Source organism: Heteronotia binoei, chromosome 21 (genome assembly GCF_032191835.1).
Source record: "Heteronotia binoei isolate CCM8104 ecotype False Entrance Well chromosome 21, APGP_CSIRO_Hbin_v1, whole genome shotgun sequence".
Classification (NCBI taxonomy): domain Eukaryota; kingdom Metazoa; phylum Chordata; class Lepidosauria; order Squamata; family Gekkonidae; genus Heteronotia; species Heteronotia binoei.
Genome location: NC_083243.1, coordinates 178,267,233 through 178,288,808, shown reverse-complemented (window position 1 = coordinate 178,288,808; position 21,576 = coordinate 178,267,233). Strand labels below are relative to the sequence as shown.

The window sequence follows — 21,576 nt, the reverse complement described above, 5'->3', positions numbered from 1 at the left end:
AGGGATGGGAACAGGGGAGAAAAGGGACATCAGCTTGGAGAGACACCAGTGAGACAATGAACTATTTCCTCCTCCCCAAAAACGGAAGATGGCAGGCTGCAGCTTGTAACTGTGGCAAAATCACCAGCGGAAGCTGCATCCACATTGGTAGAAAACAGAAACATGAGACTTTTTACCAAGATATCTCCTTTCAGGAGCAGTCCGGGCTCTATAGTGATGCAGATGCTGGTCTGGCTGTCTCCTTGCACGTTGCTGCACAGAAGAAGAAGAGATTGAATTTATACCCTGCTCCTTACGAGGAGTCTCAGAGCAGCCTACAATCTCCTTCCCTTCCTCTCCCCACAACAGATACCTTGTCAGGTAGGTGGGGCTGAGAGAGCTCTTTTGAGAACTACTCTTGAGAGAACAGTTCCAAGAGAACTGTGGCTGGCCCAAGCTCACTCAGGTGGCTGCATGTGGAGGAGTAGGGAATCAAACCTGGTTCTCCAAATTGGAGCTCACCGCTCGTAACCATTACACCAGGCTGGGTCTGAAGAAGGAAACTATGCGAGAAGGGTAGCAACCACTTAGCTGGGACGTTACATCCTTAGGATAAGCCTAGAGAGCAGCTTCCTTCTGTGATGGCAGGATTAAAGTTGGTGGAAATTTCCCCTCACTGAAGAATTACCACCTAGCATAGGAGTCAGGCGCTTCCTCTGCTACCTGTATGATCCTAAAGATGTTAGGGGAGGGGCCGTGGCTCAATGGTAGAGCATCTGCTTGGTAAGCAGGAGGTCCCAGGTTCAATCCCCGGCATCTCCAACTAAAAGGGTCCAGGCAAATAGGTGTGAAAAACCTTAGCTTGAGACCCTGGAGGGTCGCTGCCAGTCTGAGTAGACAAGACTGACTTTGATGGACCCAGGGTCTGGTTCAGTATAAGGCAGCTTCATATGTAGGAGGGACGCTGGCTCAGTGGTAGAGCATCTGCTTGGGAAGCAGAAGGTCCCAGGTTCAATCCCCGGCATCTCCAAAAAAAGGGTCCAGGCAAATAGGTGTGAAAAACCTCAGCTTGAGACCCTGGAGAGCCGCTGCCAGTCTGAGAAGACAATACTGACTTTGATGGACCCAGGGTCTGGTTCAGTATAAGGCAGCTTCATATGTAGGAGGGACGCTGGCTCAGTGGTAGAGCATCTGCTTGGTAAGCAGAAGGTCCCAGGTTCAATCCCTGGCATCTCCAAAAAAGGGTCCAGGCAAAGAGGTGTGAAAAACCTCAGCTTGAGACCCTGGAGAGTCGCTGCCAGTCTGAGTAGACAAGACTGACTTTGATGGACCAAGGGTCTGATTCAGTAGAAGGCAGCTTCATATGTAGGAGGGATGGTGGCTCAGTGGTAGAGCATCTGCCTGGTAAGCAGAAGGTCCCAGGTTCAATCCCCGGCATCTCCAACTAAAAGGGTCCAGGCAAATAGGTGTGAAAAACCTTAGCTTGAGATCCTGGAGGGTCGCTGCCAGTCTGAGTAGACAACACTGACTTTGATGGACCAAAGGTCTGATTCAGTATAAGGCAGCTTCATATGTCCATATGTTCATGTTCCAAGAGCAAAGCTCAGCCTGGTAAGCAGCCAGAGCCCTCCAGGATCCCACTTCTACCCATGATGACCCAGAGAGGCATATGCTCAAGTGTGTCCTTAGGACTTCAGAAATTCAAAAGACTATTGTCGAGGCAATATTTACTATATTCCAGATGTGTAGACAGGCTGCATAGCCTGGTATATCTTGAGGAAAGGCCGGCATCCTAGGAAATATAAATCAGAGACAAAGATAAAGGACCCTTCATTAGTCAGGGAGATTAGTTATAGGGAAGAAAGTACAAATACCAAGAGGCCAAAACAGTCAAGTCTGAAGAAGAGGTTTTTCAGTGACATTTCTTGCCTTCCAGTCAACAAGGCCAGCTGTATGGCAGCAACATATGCAGGGGGGGGGGGGGGTGGATTAGGCAACAGGATTGTGCAGCATCTTATTTTACCATGAGTGGTAAAGAAGAAGAAGAATTCCAGATTTATACCCCGCCCTTCTCTCTGAATTTAAAGACTCAGAGCGGCTTACAATCTCTTATATCTTCTCTCCCCGCAACAGACACCTTGTGAGGTGGGTGGGGCTGAGAGGGCTGTCACGGCAGCTGCCCTTTCAAGGACAACCTCTGCCTGAGTTATGGCTGACCCAAGGCCATTCCAGCAGGTGCAAGTGGAGGAGTGGGGAATCAAACCCGGTTCTCCCAGATAAGAGTCCGCACACTTCACCACTACACCAAACTGGCTCTCTTCCTCCCCCACAACAGACACCCTGTGATGTAGGTGGGGCTGGAGAGGGCTCTCACAGCAGCTGCCCTTTCAAGGACAACCTCTGCCAGAGCTATGGTTGACCCAAGGCCATTCCAGCAGGTGCAAGTGGAGGAGTGGGGAATCAAACCCGGTTCTCCCAGATAAGAGTCTGCACACTTAACCACTACAGGGGAAGAAGGTCTATGAGAGCTATGGCTGACCCAAGGTCATGCCAGCAGGTGCAAGTGGAGGAGTGGGGAATCAAACCCGGTTCTCCCAGATAAGAGTCTGCACACTTAACCACTACAGGGGAAGAAGGTCTATGAGAGCTATGGCTGACCCAAGGCCATGCCAGCAGGTGCAAGTGGAGGAGTGGGGAATCAAACCCGGTTCTCCCAGATAAGAGTCCAAACACTTAACCGCTACACCAAACTGGTTCAGATATCCCCTAAAAGTGCTCAAATGAATGCTTTCCTCCTTTGTCAATAAATTTAAATTAAAAAAAAAAAACAACCCAGATATCCCTTAAAAGGTACCTGCCCAACTCTCTGTTTCGTAAACATCCAGCACTCCCAAGAAACAGAAAATCTTTTTGCTTGGGCAACATTCAGTCGATAGGTCTGCCGCACAGAGGTATGCAACCAAAGTCAGCATGAGGCTCTCAGTACTTTTTTCAGTGCTCTCGGGAAATCTCACACAAAAAGCTGTGTGGCCACTTCATAAATCGCTGACTGTAGACAGTCTTGGTGCGTTTATTGCGGGGGGGGGGGGGATCCATTAACAAAGTACTTTACGGAAATATTCACTCCACAGCATTAAAGCACCATCACTGAATGACTGAAAAAATTAGGGTGGCCGAATTTGCAAGAAAGAGCAACGCACCTCTGCCTTTCAAACACTGTGATTTTTCTCACTGCTATAATGTAGATATTTATTTATTTATTTATTGAATTTATATCCCACCCTCCCCACCAAAGCAGGCTCAGGGCAGCTCACAACAATAAAAAACATTTACGATTCTAAACTTTTAACAGTTAAAACATTGAACAGATTAAACAATAAACAATTAAAACAATTTGGTGCTAGTATCATTAATTTCCAGTGTCTTCAGCCCTCCTGGGTATCCTCATATACTACTATCAGTTCAGTTGAAGGCGAGTCAAAATGGAGTTTTCTTACAGGCCTTGAGGAACTGGACAAGGTCCCACAAGGCTCTTACTTCTTCTGGGAGTTGGTTCCACCAATAAGGGGCTGCTATAGAGAAGGCCCTCTCTTGGGTGGCCTTCAATCTTGCCTCCCTCGGCCTAGGGATCAATAACATTCTGTGTCCCAGATCTAAGTACCCTCTGGGGAACATGTGGGGAGAGACGGTCCCTAAGGTAGACAGGTCCTCAGCCATATAGGGCTTCAAAGGTAATAACCAGCACCTTGTAGCGAATCTGGTACACTATTGGCAATCAGTGCAGCTCTCGCAGCCCCGGCTGTATGTGCTCCCACATGGAGAGCCCTAATAGAAGCCTGGCCACTTCATTCTGCACCAGCTGCGGTCTCTGGATTCGAGGCAAGGGCAGCCCCATGTAGAGGATGTTGCAGTAGTCCAATCTCGAGGTGACCGCAGCATGGATCACAGTTGCCAGGTCGCCACGGTCGAGGAAAGGGACCAACTGCCTTACCCACCTAAGATGAAAAAGGCGGATTTGGCAGTGGCTGCTATCTGGGCCTCCATTGTCGTTGAAGGCTCCAGCAGCACCCCCAAGCTTCTGACCTTAGGTGCCGTTGTAAGTGGCACACCATCAAAAGCTGGTAGGGGGATTCCCCTTCCTGGGCCGTCGCGGCTCCGGTAAAGAACCTCTGTCTTCATTGGATTCAGCTTCAATCGACTCCGCCTAGCCACCCTGCCACGGCCTTCAACACCAGGTCCAGATTTTCTGGGGTACAGGCAGGTCGGCCGTCCATCAGTAGACCATCCATCTACTGTCATATATCAGTAGATGAAAAAGACGGATGCAATTGCTGTGGCAAAGCTTTAGTTTTTCCTCTGTGTCTTGGAAAGGCTAAAAACAGAATCTCCTTGCAGAAGATCTGCTTCCTTTGAATAACCTCTTCTAGCAGTGGTCACACAGGACACATTACCACTAACCATCCTGTCTAAGGTACAACACGGCCATCATGCAGTCTGCTTCATACAGATGCTTATACAACTTCCATCTTATTGGATGTCTCCTGTGACTCCCACGTCATACAATAGTCATAGGCCCCTGTTTCTCCAGAGGGTACTCATTTAACCAGTGAATGCTTACGCAATCACTCCAGCATGAGCTCCTTCAGTTCAAGGAACTCAGACAGGAGCAGCTCTGCATAGGACTTCACCATCAAACCTATAACATGTTGTTGCTCATGATCTTATACAAAGGATATCAGGTGTTTAAAACAAAAGAGTGGGACAGGCCAGTTCTAAAGCTGCCGTTTCGTCTTCTTTTCTCAGAGATTACTCCGACAATGTAATTATTTAGAATTTGGGTCTTCAATAAATTAAAGAGCTTTTAAATATACGATGCAGTAATAATAAGGAGGCTACCTGCTTTACTATGAGCAGTTCATCTAGCAGCCAGGTCCACACATCAATATTTCTACTTATATAATAGCATTCCTTGCATTGTTTAATACTTATACCTTGTGACTGATTTCTGCAATCCTAGTCCTATTGCACTGTTTATCAGACGTCTCATCCTATTGATTGCCCTGATTTACGTTAGGGAATCTGCCAAGCCTCAGTAAGGCAGACTATAAATAACATAAATAATATAAAAATAAATATCCATATCTATAACCAAGCACTTGCTACTTCAGCACTGAGGGCCTGTTTACGCATACCAGAGAACGAGGCAGCACAACTCTGAGATAGCAGAATGGAACACACCACCTTGGAAACAGGTGGTGGATTCCAGCTTTCAATTCTCTTTCGCATAAAGACTCTGCGCAGACAGACAACTAGCATGGCAAACAGAAAACGTCGACTCCCTCTCTTTTTGCTTGCTTTGCTGATTTTGCATTTGCAAGGTTTTAAACACGTGGAAGTATTTCGCGGCACCATCACCGCCTCTGAAGTGTTGTGTTCCATTTCACCACCTTACACTCAGACTCCTGAAAACACAAATCAGGCCTCAAGTCCAAGTAGAGACAGGTATAGAGAAGCTTGAAAACAATGGCAATTGTGAAAACAATGTTGTGTCGTAATTGTACTGCTCTTTACAGTTTAATCTGCATTTGCAATAATAGTTGTGGTGTCTGATGAACTGGCTGCAGCCTTGAAGCTGGGGCATACCTTGACTTGCCCGAAGTACTAAAAGTTCTACTCATTGTCCCCTCATAAAGGGAGTAATGAAAATTCACAGATCTCTCAAAAATGTGCATGTGTCTCTTTCTCTTACATGTTCCAGTGGCAACTATGGTTCCGACTGAAACATGGCCCTACAGAGAAGTTCTGACATTCCTAAACCACAAACTGACAGGATACCGTTCAGTTTCTGGGAAGTTATCTTTGTTTTGCAGTAGGTCAAGACAGTTGCAAGTTACCTCCTTTAGACTCAAAGTTGGGAATTCCATGCATGATGACGTGGTGCAGGAAAAGTGGCTTGTTGTTCATTTTGATAGTGCCAGATAGCAGGCCGCTGAAGTAATGGACGTATCTGGTGGAGAAACCAAATCGGGCGGTTAGGTGAAGTCTCTGTAAAAGACTGATGGTTTAGTAAAAAAGAAGAAAGACAAGCCTGTTCAACCACCAACATGAGGCATATAATTTAAATAATTTTCTCATAATTTCAACCAAGGCATCTGATACAGACTTGTTTTCCAAAACTGCCCCATAATCCCCTTTCCCTTAAGATATTCCAGAAACTTGCACAGAGGAGAATTGCTCTTGCATGGAATCAATGCATGTGTTCCCTGGCAATTAGCAGGACTTTTTGGGATGCCAGCAGTCATTATGTTATGTTCATTATATCACCCATCCCATTACCACAGCCCTATTTGCATGGTAAACTACCAAGTTGTCAAGAAAGGCAAAGTCTACCATGCTTAACAGACCTGGGAGAAAGGCTCAAGAATTAATGTGGGATGGCAACCAATAGTATAACTCTGCCATACGCCTTCACACAGTCTGGTTGTAATTTCACTCACTTATTGCTATAGTTTTCTTTGTTGTTGTTACATAACGGTGCATATTAACTAACTATGTATGAATCACAGACCCTCCCCTCCATACTATCATTGAAAACGAACACAAAAATATAAAACGATCAAGCAGAATTCTTTGAAATGTGGATGCTGAGAGGTTATGGTGCCATGTGGAGAACTGAAATTACAAAGACCTCAGGATTTGCATCCTATATGTACAAATCATATAATATGTTATAGAGCATTAACACTTGAAAAATCAGGCATACAATGTTCTGTCAAATCTGGGCAAGAAAATGCTGCTATGTACATGGGCAAAGGAAAGAAGTGGCCAAAAACTTCCATCCAGTCTACTTTTCAAAGATATCTCCAAGCAATGGCCTCTCATACCTCAAGCAACATTTCAAAATGGTGTGTATTATTTTATTTTTGCTTGCACAAACATGTTACACAGCTCATATAAAATGAAGTCATATAAAATAGAAATACCATTACAATTCCTAAACTTCCACCAATGAAACCACACCTGGGAGATTAAAAGGAGATTATCTGCCTAATGAATAAGACCAAGGAAGAGGATAGGCAGGCAAGCTGTGCTGGAGTCACCACTGAGAATACCCTGCTTCCAACTGTGATGGAACTGTTAACATGGCCTCACTGGCTGATTAAGAGACAGAAAGGTCTACATAGAAGAAGACGATCCCTGCAGGAATTCTGGGCCTGCGCTATTTAGGGTTTTAAAGCAGTATCTTGAATTGGGCCTGGAAACATACGACAACCAATGAACTTACTGACGCATGGGTGGTATGTGCTCTTTTCTGCCTGCTCCAAACATATACACATCGTTCTGAACTGGATGGAGTTCATTTTTAATGGCACACAGGGATAATAGCTAGAGACAGGGAAAAAAGGTGCCTCCTCAGAAATGTGTTGCTCAAAGTGGGATGTTTCTCACCATTTAATGGTAAGATCTGCTTGAGCAACCAGCTAGCAGAGGAATAATCCAACAGCGCAAGACACTGGGGGGTCTGACAGTATTGCCAATGCCCCACTGACAGGGCCTGCAAAAAACCAATAAGGCTGAAAGATTTGTCCTGCCTTTCAGACATTTCTGATTTGCCTAGCAGCTTTTGATGAATGGGAATATGCATGGAAATAAATATACATGGAAAAACAAAGACATACTTGGGGGCAGGAGAGGGAAAACTGGTCTTACTGTCTGCTCTTGTGGGACACCGGGAAAACTTTTCAAAAGTGTACGCCTCTATCAAAACATTGACACATCACAGCAGTTATAATGGGAGGCCTCCAGCACCACCTAGTGAAACAGACTGGGAATGCATCACAGGCCATAACTTTTAACCTGCATCTTTGTTTAAAATAACGATAGCAGAGAGATCATCTTTGTGCAACCTGCCAAATCTGCACGTGTACCCAAGCTAATATCTCACAGCAGCCTGTCTGGTGCATTTGTCTGCCTTGTCCGTCTCTCCTCTGCCAGCTCCCTGCTTTTATAAGGTGATGGCCAGCGGTAAATTTGATGTTGGGAGAAAATATTAGTCTTGTCTCGTGTACATTTTTAGCCCCAGTTTGGATGGCCTGAAATATGTTTAGCTGGGCTATGAGGATGCTGGCCAAAATGTGGATGGAAGACAGGGGAGCGATAGACAAAAACTACTTCTTTAAGATACCCACTCATAAGAACATAAGAACATGAGAGAAGCCATGTTGGATCAGGCCAATGGCCCATCCAGTCCAACACTCTGTGTCACACAGTGGCCAAAAAATTATATATATATATATATATATATATATATACACACACACACACACACACACACACACACACACACACTGTGGCTAATAGCCACTGATGGACCTCTGCTCCATATTTTTATCTAAAACCTTCTTGAAGGTGGCCATGCTTGTGGCTGCCACCACCTCCTGTGGCAGTGAATTCCACATGTTAATCACCCTTTGGGTGAAGGAGTACTTCCTTTTATCCGTTTTAACCTGTCTGCTCAGCAATTTCATCGAATGCCCACGAGTTCTTGTATTGTGAGAAAGGGAGAAAAGTACCTCTTTCTCTACTTTCTCCATCCCATGCATTATCTTGTAAACCTCTATCATGTCACCCCGCAGTCGACGTTCTCCAAGCTAAAGAGTCCCAAGCGTTTCAACCTTTCTTCATAGGGAAAGTGTTCCAGCCCTTTAATCATTCTAGTTGCCCTTTTCTGGACTTTCTCCAATGCTATAATATCCTTTTTGAGGTGTGGCGACCAGAACTGCACACAGTACTCCAAATGAGACCGCACCATCGATTTATACAGGGGCATTATGATACTGGCTGATTTGTTTTCAATTCCCTTCCTAATAATTCCCAGCATGGCGCTGGCCTTTTTTTATGGCAAACGCACTCCCATAAGCAACAGTTGCCCACACAGGTTCAGTGTGTACATATGCATTTCCATAACTCCAATGGTGTAGGCATAGAGAAATGCTCCTGCTCCAGCCACAACTCGTAGCTCTGGCCCGCATTCTGGTTGAGTCATCGCTTCATCCCTACCCAGGATGTCTCTATGACCAGTCATCGAAACTCAAGCAAATTAAGGAACATTCTTCCGCCAGTACACAAAGGCATTATTTCCTTAAATGTGTATCAACTACGTGGATGCATCAAACACTTCATACATATGTAGGGTAAGAGTATCAAAAGATGGGTAAAGATGCCTGGCTGGCCTGACCTCTTCTGTGACGGCTGCCCCACTGGAATAACTTTATCTTCATAGAACCGCTTCATGGCAAACCTGTCAAGAGCTTGGTCCGCACTGTGCAATAAATAGAAGTATTAGATGTATCAAGTGTTAAAAAAAGACGATTCCTTCTTTTCTATACATTTATAACAATAAGCTTCACTGGAAGATTCGTTCTGGACGTTTTCGAGCTTTTACCGCCCCACCCCTACCCAGGATCTTATTTTTTTTTTTCAATCAAATGCCAAAATGTCTAGGCATCTCATCAATTAATTAAATGTAAGAAACTGGGTCAACGGAACAATGCAAGTTCTAAAGTCTTCGCTCCATTGCTTGCAGCCCTGGAGTATGAGTTGACATTGTATGTTCTCATTACTCCTTGTTGATCTTGCCTTTCTTTATAGTTTCACTTTGGTCACCTTCCTTCACCCCTGGAGAGACATTTCCTCAGGGCCTGTCACTCCCCCTACGGACAAGGCAGAGAGGCCTTTCTTAGCAGCCAAAAGGTAACCTCTGTGTCGTACACACAGAGGAAATAAGAAAGAAAAATGATCCAACTCATCTCAGCTTAGATAGCATCACAGAAATGAATAGCAGCACTGTCATTTTGGATGCTGCACACTGGAAAGTATGAATGCCTGTAAGATAATAGGAGAGCTAGGAGCTAGAATACTGCAATCCAAAGCCATGAACTTTCCATGCTGTCGGGAGCAAAATAAGCAATGCTAAGTCTTCAGCACATTCATGAGATTCCATTACCAATCTCAGACCCCACTCCTGCCATCATCTCATGAAGCTGAGTCAAACCATTGGTCTATCAAGGTCAATACTGCCTGCATTGTCTGGCAGCAACTCTCCAGGGTCTCAGGCAGACGTCTTTCACATCACCAACTACTTTATCCTTTTAATTAGAGTTGTCACAAATTGATCGTCTGCATGCAAAACAGATGCTCTACCACTGCACTGCAGCCCTTCTCATTATCAGACAAAAAGAGAGGTCCTCTCACCTGGCTGAAATGTTGCTGTAATGCATGTACGCAGCTATAACAACCCCTGTTCGGCCTCTGTTCCCCTGAGGGAGATGAAAACAGAGCATCAGTTAATGTCACTAGAGATGGGACCTTGTAGAAGAGATAGCTATCCCTCTTGACATGGGGCAACTGGAGAAACCCTTAACCGTGATGCTTCAAAATCCCATGGGAAACCTCCCCCCCCCCTCTACTCACCTTATTATGGAGGACCACAACATTATGAGGATCAGCATTGAGCCACGTATCCATGGCTTTACAGACACTGCAGATCTTCTCCAGAGCTGGTGTGTGCAGATCAGGCCATCCAAAATCCAGCACCTTCGACACAAGAAGAGATGGGGTTGTCAAGCAAGAGGAGGAAGAAAAAGAGAGTTTTAAAGAAGATGGCGGTAAATACATTTGCATGGAAGAATACGTTTTAGAAAGATGTAAAGCACACAAGTCAGGAGGGCTGACTCTATCATATCAAAGAGTCATTTTAGTCATAAGATTTGGGTTTACCACTGCAAGATACCAAATTGTTGGCTATTTTATGTTTGTACCACCTTTGATTATCTACCTCAGGTACCAGAAAGTTTGGACCCTCTCTGCAAGTCAGTGCAGCTCCCTGCCTAGTAACCCAAGACCCATATCTCCAAGTGAGGGTAGGTGATGCTATACTGTCATCAAGGCAGAAGACTAGAAACCAAGAAAAAAAGACGTTCAACACATTTCAGTGCAAAAAAACCTCCCAAAATAAAAAGGTAAAAGAAACAACAACCGTTTTCGCAAACAGCTCACCTCGCAGTCACAATCCTGTTCCCTCCGCAGCGTTTGGTCGGATTTCCCACCGTCTGCGCCGGAAGTTACAGGAAGTGCCGCAGCTTTTGCGTAGCAAACGTAAACCGCTAAAACCCAGTTGACGTTTGCGACGCAAAAGCCGCGGCACTTCCTGTAACTCCGGCGCAGATGGTGGGAAATCCAACAGACGCTGCGGAGAGAAAAGGATTGCGACTGCAAGGTGAGCTGTGTGCGAAAACGGTTAACATCATGCCCTTAAAGTTCATGGTCCTCTGACAAAGTGAGAACAGTCATACACATGTATTGACACAGAATGAGGGGAGGGACCGTAGAAATTTGGTATGCGTGACCGAATAACAGAACAAGATGCACTCTGAGATGTCTTTTCATACTCTTATCACATAAAGTCTAATTTAAGTATAAAACCTCCACTTAAAGGCCACTGACAAGTACTTCCCTGCAGTGATGTTCTGACCCGAAAGTACGCTGTTTAAAATGAACATCTGTTTCCTTAATTTCATCCTGCACCAGCTGACCATCACTCCATATTCCTGCTGGAAATACCACTGGCACAAAGATCCAGCATGTGATTGAGCAGCTATATATCATAAGCAGCTTTTAAATGTTTTCCATGAACGTTTGGCAGCATCTTCTGGGGACAGGAACAATTAAATGGGCCCACTGTACATAGCAGGGGTGGTCAACGGTAGCTCTCCAGATGTTTTTTGCCTACAACTCCCATCAGCCCCAGCCAGCATGTAGGCAAAAAACATCTGGAGAGCTACCGTTGGCCACCCCTGGTATATAGGCACAGGACTTTCAATATTTAGCTAGCTTAGCAAATATGAACATATGAAGCTGCCTTATACTGAATCAGACCTTTGGTCCATCAAAGTCAGTATTGTCTTCTCAGACTGGCAGTGGCTCTCCAGGGTCTCAAGCTGAGGTTTTTCACGCCTCTTTGCCTGGACCCTTTTTAGTTGAAGATGCCGGGGATTGAACCAGGGACCGCCTGCTTCCCAAGCAGATGCTCTACCACTGAGCCACCGTTCCTACCCTGCTCTCCAGGGTCTCAAGCTGAGGTTTTTCACACCTGTTTGCCTGGACCCTTTTTAGTTGGAGATGCTGGGGATTGAATCTGGGACCTTCTGCTTCCCAAGCAGATGCTCTACCACTGAGCCACCGTCCCTCCCCTGCTCTCCAGAGTCTCAAGCTGAGGATTTTCACACTTATTTGCCTGGACCCTTTTTAGTTGGAGATGCCGGGGATTGAACCTGGGACCTTCTGCTTACCAAGCAGATGTTCTAACACTGAGCCACAGCCCCATTCATGGCTCCCCAGGGTCTCAAGCTGAGGATTTTCACGCCTATTTGCCTGGACCCTTTTTAGTTGGAGATGCCAGGGATTGAACCTGGGACCTTCTGCTTCCCAAGCAGATGCTCTACCACTGAGCCACCGTCCCTCCCCTGCTCTCCAGGGTCTCAAGCTGAGGATTTTCACACTTATTTGCCTGGACCCTTTTTAGTTGGAGATGCTGGGGATTGAACCTGGGACCTTCTGCTTACCAAGCAGATGTTCTAACACTGAGCCACAGCCCCATTCATGGCTCTCCAGGGTCTCAAGCTGAGGATTTTCACGCCTATTTGCCTGGACCCTTTTTAGTTGGAGATGCCAGGGATTGAACCTGGGACCTTCTGCTTCCCAAGCAGATGCTCTACCACTGAGCAACCGTCCCTCCCCAAATATCTGTTTACCAAAACAGAATTGGAGGCACCAACAGATGATGAAGACAAAACAGTCATGGGCTTTAACAAGGCCCTCCATACAGGTCAGGAAGACAACTTTCAAGTTATTCAAAAGTTTCTGCTTGAAAAGGTGTGTACGAATCATTTTCAGTATCCTCTAGGCAGGGGCAAGAATTTATTTATTTAAAATATCTACATCCCACTTTTTTCCTGATCAACAGGGCTATAATGAGGGAAATACTGACAGAGTTAGCTTTGTTGTAATGACTAATATAATAATGTACACTAAAAAGTGAATATCAAAGAAGAGTCATATTAGTGTTAAATTTTTAAGACCCTATTAGCAATCCTTGGCTTTTCTGGATTTCATTAGGTCAGGGGAGGCGATTATCACTGTATGATGCTATATGTGTTGTAAGCCACCTTGAGCTTGTTGTAAGCTACCTATGTGTGTTGTAGAGCCAGTTTGGTGTAGTGGTTAAATGTGTGGACTCTTATCTGGGAGAACCGGGTTTGATTCCCCGCTCCTCCACTTGCACCTGCTGGAATGGCCTTGGGTCAGCCATAGCTCTGGCAGAGGTTGTCCTTGAAAGGGCAGACTCTTATCTGGGAGAACCGGGTTTGATTCCCCACTCCTCCACTTGCACCTGCTGGAATGGCCTTGAGTCAGTCATAGCTCTGGCAGAGGCTGTCCTTGAAAGGGCAGCTGCTGTAAGAGCCCTCTCAGCCCCACCCACCTCACAGGGTGTCTGTTGTGGGGGAGGAAGAGAGACAGTTTGGTGTAGTGGTTAAGTGTGTGGACTCTTTATCTGGGAGAACCAGGTTTGATTCCCCATTCCTCCACTTGCACCTGCTGGAATGGCCTTGGGTCAGCCATAGCTCTGGCAGATGTTGTCCTTGAAAGGGCAGCCTCTTATCTGGGAGAACTGGGTTTGATTCCCCACTCCTCCACTTGCACCTGCTGGAATGGCCTTGGGTCAGCCATAGCTCTGGCAGAGGTTGTCCTTGAAAGGGCAGCTGCTGTGAGAGCCGTCTCCAGCCCCACCCACCTCACAGGGTGTCTGTTGTAGGGGAGGAAGGTAAAGGAGATTGTGAGCCGCTCTGAGACTCTTCAGAGTGGAGGGCGGGATATAAATCCAATATCTTCATCTTCATCTTATATGTGTTGTATATCGCACCTTGAGAAAAGGTGAGATATACGTTTTCATAATAAATCATTTAGTTACACCTTTTCATTCTGTTTTGAATGGTTACAGAGCCACTGTAGCCTGATAAAGTTAGACAGCCAGTTTGGTGTAGCGGTTAAGCGTGCGGACTGTAATCTGGGAGAACTGGGTTTGATTCCCCACTCCTCCACATGCACCTGCTAAGTGACTTTGGGTCCGTCACAGTTCTTGAAAGAGCTGCTTTCTCAAGAGCAGTTCTGGAAATTGCTCTCTCAGCCCCACCTACCTCACAGGGTGTCTGTTGTGGAGTGGAGAGGGGAAGGGAAGGGAAGGGAAGGGAAGGGAAGGGAAGGGAAGGGAAGGGAAGGGAAAGGATCTCGTAAGCCTCTCTTGAGGCTCTGAGTGAATTACGGGGTATAAATTCAATCTCTTCTCCTCCTCCTCTAAAGTTACATTCTTTGCTTATAAAAGACCAACATCTTTCATTCTCTGCTCCCTGAAGTCCTTTGGCCCCTCCTCCTCCTATTTGCCAAGCCAGTGTTATCGACTTGCTGCCACAACCACTTGATAAATATAGTGGTAAGCCTACAACATTAGCTGTTCCTCCAGGATTTAGAGCAAAGAAACAGGATAAATATTTCATTTGTGTGCCTTGCTCTGGGTCGATGAACAGCTTCTTTGGTTGCCAAAGGCAGCAACAGCATAGAGGGATTAGCGCGCGCATGCTCCCCCCCACCCGATGTATAAAGGGTTTAAGGAGCACTACATCAGAGGGAGATCCAAAAAGAACAAAGGCAGCTCAATCAGCTTCTTCTGGATGCCAAGTCTAGAGCCAAACAACACAGATAGTAGAAGAGAAGAGGACCTAGTGGCTGAGTTGATATTTTTAGACTCAGAGATATTGGATTCATATTCCCTTGGATCTGACCAAGGCTCCGTAAACTACATGGCCTTTTTGGAATCTGATCAAAATCTAACAGATTAATCTGTCCCTTTCTGGGGATGCTCAACCTACTTGTTTTTTTAAAAAATGCTCCCTGCACTATCAGCACTGGTGACCATAGGTTAGCCTTTGTGGGTCTTTATGTTTATCTATTTTATTGGACAAAGCAACAATGTAGCAAATTAAAACCCACATTTAGGATATCAGTTTAATTTTGGACCTCTCAGACAAAAGCTGTCAACCTTTCCATTCAGCAATGTAACAGAAGTGACCACCTGAGCCTGAAGCTTTGGGGTTTCAGCATGCTGGGTCCTCCTAGGTCCCCTATTCCATCAAATTGACTTCCTAGGGTCACGAAACACATGAAAACTCATTTTCACAATTTCTGCTCTAATGTCCACATAATTGTGAGCTATGAATATCTCTTCCCAATCACAATGATGGTTCTCAAAATACAGCAGGCAGACTCATTTGCCCACTAGCCTAGAGCAGCGGCATTCAGTCTGCAGCTTAAAGAGTCACATTTGCTTGCTATCAGCCAAAAGAGCCGTATGCCTCTGTGTACCAATGTCAAGCATGCCATTTCTATATGCTATTCTAATGGTGTTCAGCAGACAAGCCAGATACAAAGCAGAACACCCCTTATGCTCTTCCTCCCTCCCTTGATTTTTCAGTCTAACCAAAGGGTGCATAATAAATCCATCTGGATCCAGAAAGTTTAGAGTAACCTTGTGTTAACGGTGTAGAGTGCCTCTCCCCCAGATTCACACCGCCAGGCCTTATCAGTTCTCAGAGAATGTGTGAGAAAGGGAGATGTTTTTATTAGCTGACATTCCTTAGTCATAAAGAGATACTAGTGAGTAGCCTTTGAACCCTCAACTCAATTTGCATCTTTATGTTATTCTTTTGAAGTTATCTGTAACCTATCCCTTTGAAGCATGCCTATAAGTTACTATGCAATGCTATATATGTCATTACTTCCAAGGACTCCATCCTTGGACAAGCTATGGAGTTTCAACAATAAAACAACTTTTGATTAAAGAACAAAAGCTTGATTATTGAGAACTATCGATGCTTGACAACCAAACTGTGCAGAGAAGGGTGTGTATGTTGGAGATTATGGGTCCTCTACATCCATCCCTGCCACAAGACCTGAAGTTCATAGAGGCTCATAGCTTACCCATTCCTCCAGTTCCTCTAGCATTTCGATTTGGGAACCCCTTGCCAATCACAAGCTGTACCAAACAATAACCTTGTCCACTTCCTCAGGACATGGGACAACTTCCACATTGGGGAATGGTGCTCAGAAGACCCACAGGTGGCATGTAGAGCCCTGTGTGCCTCCCAAGTCACTGATTACCACTTACTTAAAGAATCCCTTAAACTGTGTGATGGGCATAAGGCGAGGCACTATTTGCTCTATACCAACCATCTATTCAGAACATTCGTTGTGACTGGCAGCTAAACGACACCATCTGGCTGTGGAAAAAGCAAGTGGGGGTAGGGAAAACTCCATTCAGCTTGCTAAACACATATCATGTTGTCAGGGTTCAAGATAGGTAGAGCTAAGCAGACCGGCAAGATTCAAGTGTTCCGCCAGGCCTACCCTTTGCTCACCAAGTGCTGACACAGAAAGGATGCAAGGTCAGGAGACGGAGAGTGGCCCTGCCTTCTAGTCTCCTCTCACTGCACTGACAGGGGCTCCAACACTGAATTTTGTCAGGTGAAATGCTTTTTTTTTTTTTTAATTCTCCCTTTAGAAATAAAAAAGTTTGCTTTTTATTTAAAAAAAAATACAGTTCTTCCCTCTGCTTTCTTTCCATCCATTTTCAATGAAAGCAAAGAACTATTTCCCCCAACCTCTTCTTTCAGGATCACCCTCTTCAGCAGCAACATCATCTGTCTATGAATGGATACCACATACCTTGGAGTGGAGCTTGCTGATGTCGTGCCTCCTTTCTGACAGGTTGAAAAGCTAGCGGAAGGGAAAAGGGAAAGAGTTTTTTTTTTTTTTACATGGTTGGAATCAGCATGGGAAAATCAGCCTGCAAAATGCCACGGCTGCCCATGTTTTATTTGTATATGTGTGTTTCCTTTCCCTGGAAGATATAGGTTTTAAAATTTAAATAAAGAAACAAAAATTCTGAATTGGTACTGTCACTTCAACGTCTCTTGAGAAGAGACAAAAACAGCTAACATAGTTTGCTGGAAAGAGTGTGGGGGACTTGAAATGCAAGTGTAATGTAGTGGATTACCACAATCTTGACGTTGCCCAATTAAGCCTCTGGTAAAAGAGAACTTTGAAAGGGTTAGACAGATTCAGGGAGGACATTAACAGTTTATTAGTTATGATGACCAAACCATATACAAGTCAACAAGCTTCTGAATACCAGTGCTAGGACGCAGTATCAGGGGAAGGCCTCAGCTTCTATGTGCTGTTTGCTGGGCCCTCCAGGGCAAATGGCTGCTCACTGTGCGAAACAGTAGACTAGAATAGTCTGACCCAGCAACCAAGCTCTAATAAATTCTTAGAACAGCAGCCAAAACCGGCTGGATTGCCTGTGATGAATGGATACACAAGTGCCATGACACACATATACAGTTAAGAAAAATCCAGGTGGGCAGCCATGTTGGTCTGAGGCAACAAGAAAGGTGGAGTCCAGTAGCACCTTTAAGACCAACAAAGTTTTATTCGCAATGTAAGCTTCCGTGTGCTAGAAGCGCACTATCACCAAAAATTATGAACATAGTAACATATGAAGCTGCCTTATACTGAATCAGACCCTCGGTCCATCAAAGTCAGTATTGTCTTCTCAGACTGGCAGCGGCTCTCCAGGGTCTCAAGCTGAGGTTTTTCACACCTATTTGCCTGGGCCCTTTTTTGGAGATGCCAGGGACTGAACCTGGGACCTTCTGCTTCCCAAGCAGATCCTCTACCACTGAGCCACCGTCCCTCCCCTGCTCTCCAGGGTCTCAAGCTGAGGTTTATTCACACCTATTTGCCTGGGCCCTTTTTGGAGATGCCGGGGATTGAACCTGGGACCTTCTGCTTCCCAAGCAGATGCTCTACCACTGAGCCACCGTCCCTCCCCGTCCCACAATTACATTGTGAACAAAACTTTGTCGGTCTTAAAGGTGCTATTAGACTCCAACTTTGTTCTATAGTTAAGAAAAAGCAGGGGTGATCTGCTTTTGAAAGAGAAGGGGTGGGACAATGGCCAGGAAAGATCCGGACCAAATGTTCTAAGACAAAATACAAAAATGCACCCCCCCCCTTTTTTTTTTTTGTAACAGCCGCTCAAAAAAAAAAAATTAGGAAGTAACGTGCAAACAGGAATTGATCACAGAATCTCACATGGACTACAACTGTTCATTGCATGATTGGCTCCCCTAAAGCAAAGTATTCAAAATTTGCTGGGCTGGATATGCTGTGAAACACCTAGGGTCTTACCAGGTAACTGTCCCCATGCTTGGATTTAAGCATTTGTGCTACTTCCTTCAGGTTGCTACAAAAGATCTGCTCTTCCGAAAAACTTGCGAAGTTGACAGCAATTATTCGCTCTGTGACATACACCAGGTCTAGTTCACAAGTGTCCTCCATGGCCTGATTTAGGCTCAAGCTCCTAAACCAAAGAGATGCAACTGAACAGTCACTTATTGGAACAAAAAAAAGGCAACGGCTATACACAACAGTACACAATTTGCTTCTACTGTCAAGTGCAAATTCTGTTTGTGGAGTACTAGAAGAAGAAGATATTGGATTTATATCCCGCCCTCCACTCCAAAGAGTCTCAGAGCGGCTGACAATCTCCTTTACCTTCCTCCCCCACAACAGACACCCTGTGAGGTGGGTGGGGCTGGAGAGGGCTCTCCCAGCAGCTGCCCTTTCAAGGACAACCTCTGCCAGAGCTATGGCTGACCCAAGGCCATGCTACCAGGTGCAAGTGGAGGAGTGGGGAATCAAACCCGGTTCTCCCAGATAAGAGTCCAAGCACTTAACCACTACACCAAACTGGCTCTCTTCCTCCCCCACAACAGACACCTTGTGAGGAGGGTGGGGCTGGAGAGGGCTCTCCCAGCAGCTGGCCTTTCAAGGACAACCTCTGCCAGAGCTATGGCTGACCCAAGGCCATGCTAGCAGGTGCAAGTGGAGGAGTGGGGAATCAAACCCGGTTCTCCCAGATAAGAGTCCAAGCACTTAACCACTACACCAAACTGGCTCTCTTCCTCCCCCACAACAGACACCTTGTGAGGAGGGTGGGGCTGGAGAGGGCTCTCCCAGCAGCTGGCCTTTCAAGGACAACCTCTGCCAGATCTATGGCTGACCCAAGGCCATCCCAGCAGGTGCAAGTGGAGGAGTGGGGAATCAAACCCGGTTCTCCCAGATAAGAGTCCGCACACTTAACCACTACACCAAACTGGCTCTCCTACTACAAGGAGACACGTACTATTCAACTGCAGTTATTCTGTACTTTTCAAGCGCAGTTACTGATTTAAATTAACCCGTCGTGAACGATCATGCAAATTTTATTTAATAAATGTATTTATTACAATTACTTTACACCCCACTTTTTTCAAAATGAGAAAACAATTCAAAGTACGTAGCAACTAAATAAAACATTATAATACATTAAAAAAAATAATAAAACTAGGTAGCTCTTGCCAGAGTTAGCAGCAGCAGATAAAGCACAGGGAAGCATCCTTGAAACCCAAGATACAATCAATTCAGACCAAAGCCTTTGGAACAAAAATGTCTCTCCCTGGTACCTAAATGACAACCATGAAAGCTCCAGGTGAACATCATGTTAGAAGAGTATTCCAAATAAGCAGTTTCACAACAAAGAAGGCCTGGCCCTGGCCACCACTCCCTCTCTTCAGATGGCACTCCAAGGGTCTCCAAAGATGCTAACGAGTAAGCAGCATTCAAAAAGCATCAAGCACCATGTCGGATTCCCTGGGCACAGGCCATTTAGAGGTTTACAAGTCAGAACCAACAGACTGAATTGTGCTCAGAAACAAATCAGAAGCCAATGTAGACCGTTCAAAAAGTGGAGTCATAGATCCACTGCGAGTTGTTTTTGCTCAACGTTTTGCACCAGATGACATTTCTGTAGGTGTTCAAAGACAGTCCCCCAAAGAGCACATTACATTACTGTAACTCAGACGCGGCCAGAGAGTTTCCATTTGTTTGCTTATAGTGGGAGACCTCTAGGTCAGGGGTCCTCAAGCTACGGCCCGCGGGCCAGATGCGGCCCGCTGAGGACATTTATGCGGCCCGCCGGGTTATGGCAAAATCAGACCGGAAGTGACGTTCGACCTAAACTCACGTTAGCAACGCACACTTCCGGCACTGGGCTGAGGCGGCGGAGACAGAGTGTGAGGTGATACCGAGGTGAGGTGAGTTCCCAGGCCGGGGTATGTGGTGTGGGGAAGGGAGAGAGATGCAGAAGACAGAGAACTGACGGTCCGCGGCCTTGTACAGTAACGGCAGTCCAGCCCTCCAACAGTCTGAGGGACAGTGAACTGGCCCCCTATTTAAAAAGTTTGAGGACCCCTGCTCTAGGTAATTGTGGTCCTTGCCCATAGACACTTACCAGATTGGGAGGCAGAAAGTGGGACCAAAAGGGAGGGGGGCAATCATCCTAGGGGAAAAAAACTAAAAAGAAAAATAAGGCCTAATTTACTTACAGGAAGTTCTGATTATAGAATTCCTGGTGACTTCTAGAGGTACCCGGAAGTGGCCTGTGTCGCTTCCAGGCAGCTTTAGGAACTACCAGGAACTCTATGATCATAACTTCCCATAAGTAGACAAGGCCTTATTTTATTTAATTTTTGTCTCCTGGGATGCTGCCCCATCCCTCACAACACTTCTGTGGGTTTCCAGGCACTGCCTAGAATCTCTGCAGAGCATGTATAACCATGCCATAGTCATTCTTTTCCAAGGATGAGTGTATCACAACCTCAGATCCAGGCCTTTCTCTTGTTATTTTACGCCACTTTACCAATAACAAGTCCCTAGAGCTGGAGAGTTGTGAACCTCCACATCATTTACACCTTTTTATTTTGCTATAACAAGTCAACTTTTCAATTTAGGTGTGTATGGCAAAGTGGGTGTTTCTTATTGATTGTCTTCTTTTACATACATAGGATTCCTTAATCTTGTACTGGAAAGTACATCTGTTACAAAAAATCAAGACCCCTTTTCCCTGTGACCTATAATGCTTTCCTACTTTGGATCTGATAGATGACACCATTACTAGAGCTGGGACAATAGTATACTTATTACAATGTTTGTTCTTCCAACATTTCAGTAATAAGACAGCTTTAACAGGTCACTTTTTAATTAAGGAACAGCATCCAAAAACCGTCTGTCTACAATAATACACTACAGTCCCTACTGGAACCTCTGCCTAGCTGGGATACCTCCTATCCCTTCTCCTTCCAAATCTCAATTCCCCTTTTTGTCCATTGTCATCAGAGTACCCCCACCCTCACGTCAGCATTCGGTTCAGTCTTTCAAATCCAGCTGGTCAATGCTGAAGAGGGAGAAACAGGGCAGAACCTTCTCCTGTTTATCACAGAGTGCAAACGATTTAAAGTTGCTTCAAACCATGGAAGCCATGTTTACATCGAAGGATAAGACTGGCTCAAAAAGTATCTTCAAAACTGTGGACATCTAAGGGTA

General features: G+C 45.4%; 1 protein-coding gene across 1 annotated transcript in view; it reads right to left on the bottom strand.

Annotated features, from left to right (window-relative positions):
• Nucleotides 1–21,576, bottom strand: part of TNS1 (tensin 1) — a 494,447-nt gene that overhangs the window by 144,441 nt on the left and 328,430 nt on the right. Inside the window, exons 7-14 of the mRNA XM_060261061.1 lie at nucleotides 18,343–18,514; nucleotides 16,816–16,866; nucleotides 10,453–10,575; nucleotides 10,234–10,298; nucleotides 9,218–9,301; nucleotides 5,874–5,986; nucleotides 1,711–1,771; nucleotides 177–252 (exon numbers count right to left, since the gene is read on the bottom strand). Of these exons, the coding sequence (XP_060117044.1) occupies nucleotides 177–252; nucleotides 1,711–1,771; nucleotides 5,874–5,986; nucleotides 9,218–9,301; nucleotides 10,234–10,298; nucleotides 10,453–10,575; nucleotides 16,816–16,866; nucleotides 18,343–18,514 (745 nt within the window). The remainder of the gene's footprint in view (nucleotides 1–176; nucleotides 253–1,710; nucleotides 1,772–5,873; nucleotides 5,987–9,217; nucleotides 9,302–10,233; nucleotides 10,299–10,452; nucleotides 10,576–16,815; nucleotides 16,867–18,342; nucleotides 18,515–21,576) is intronic.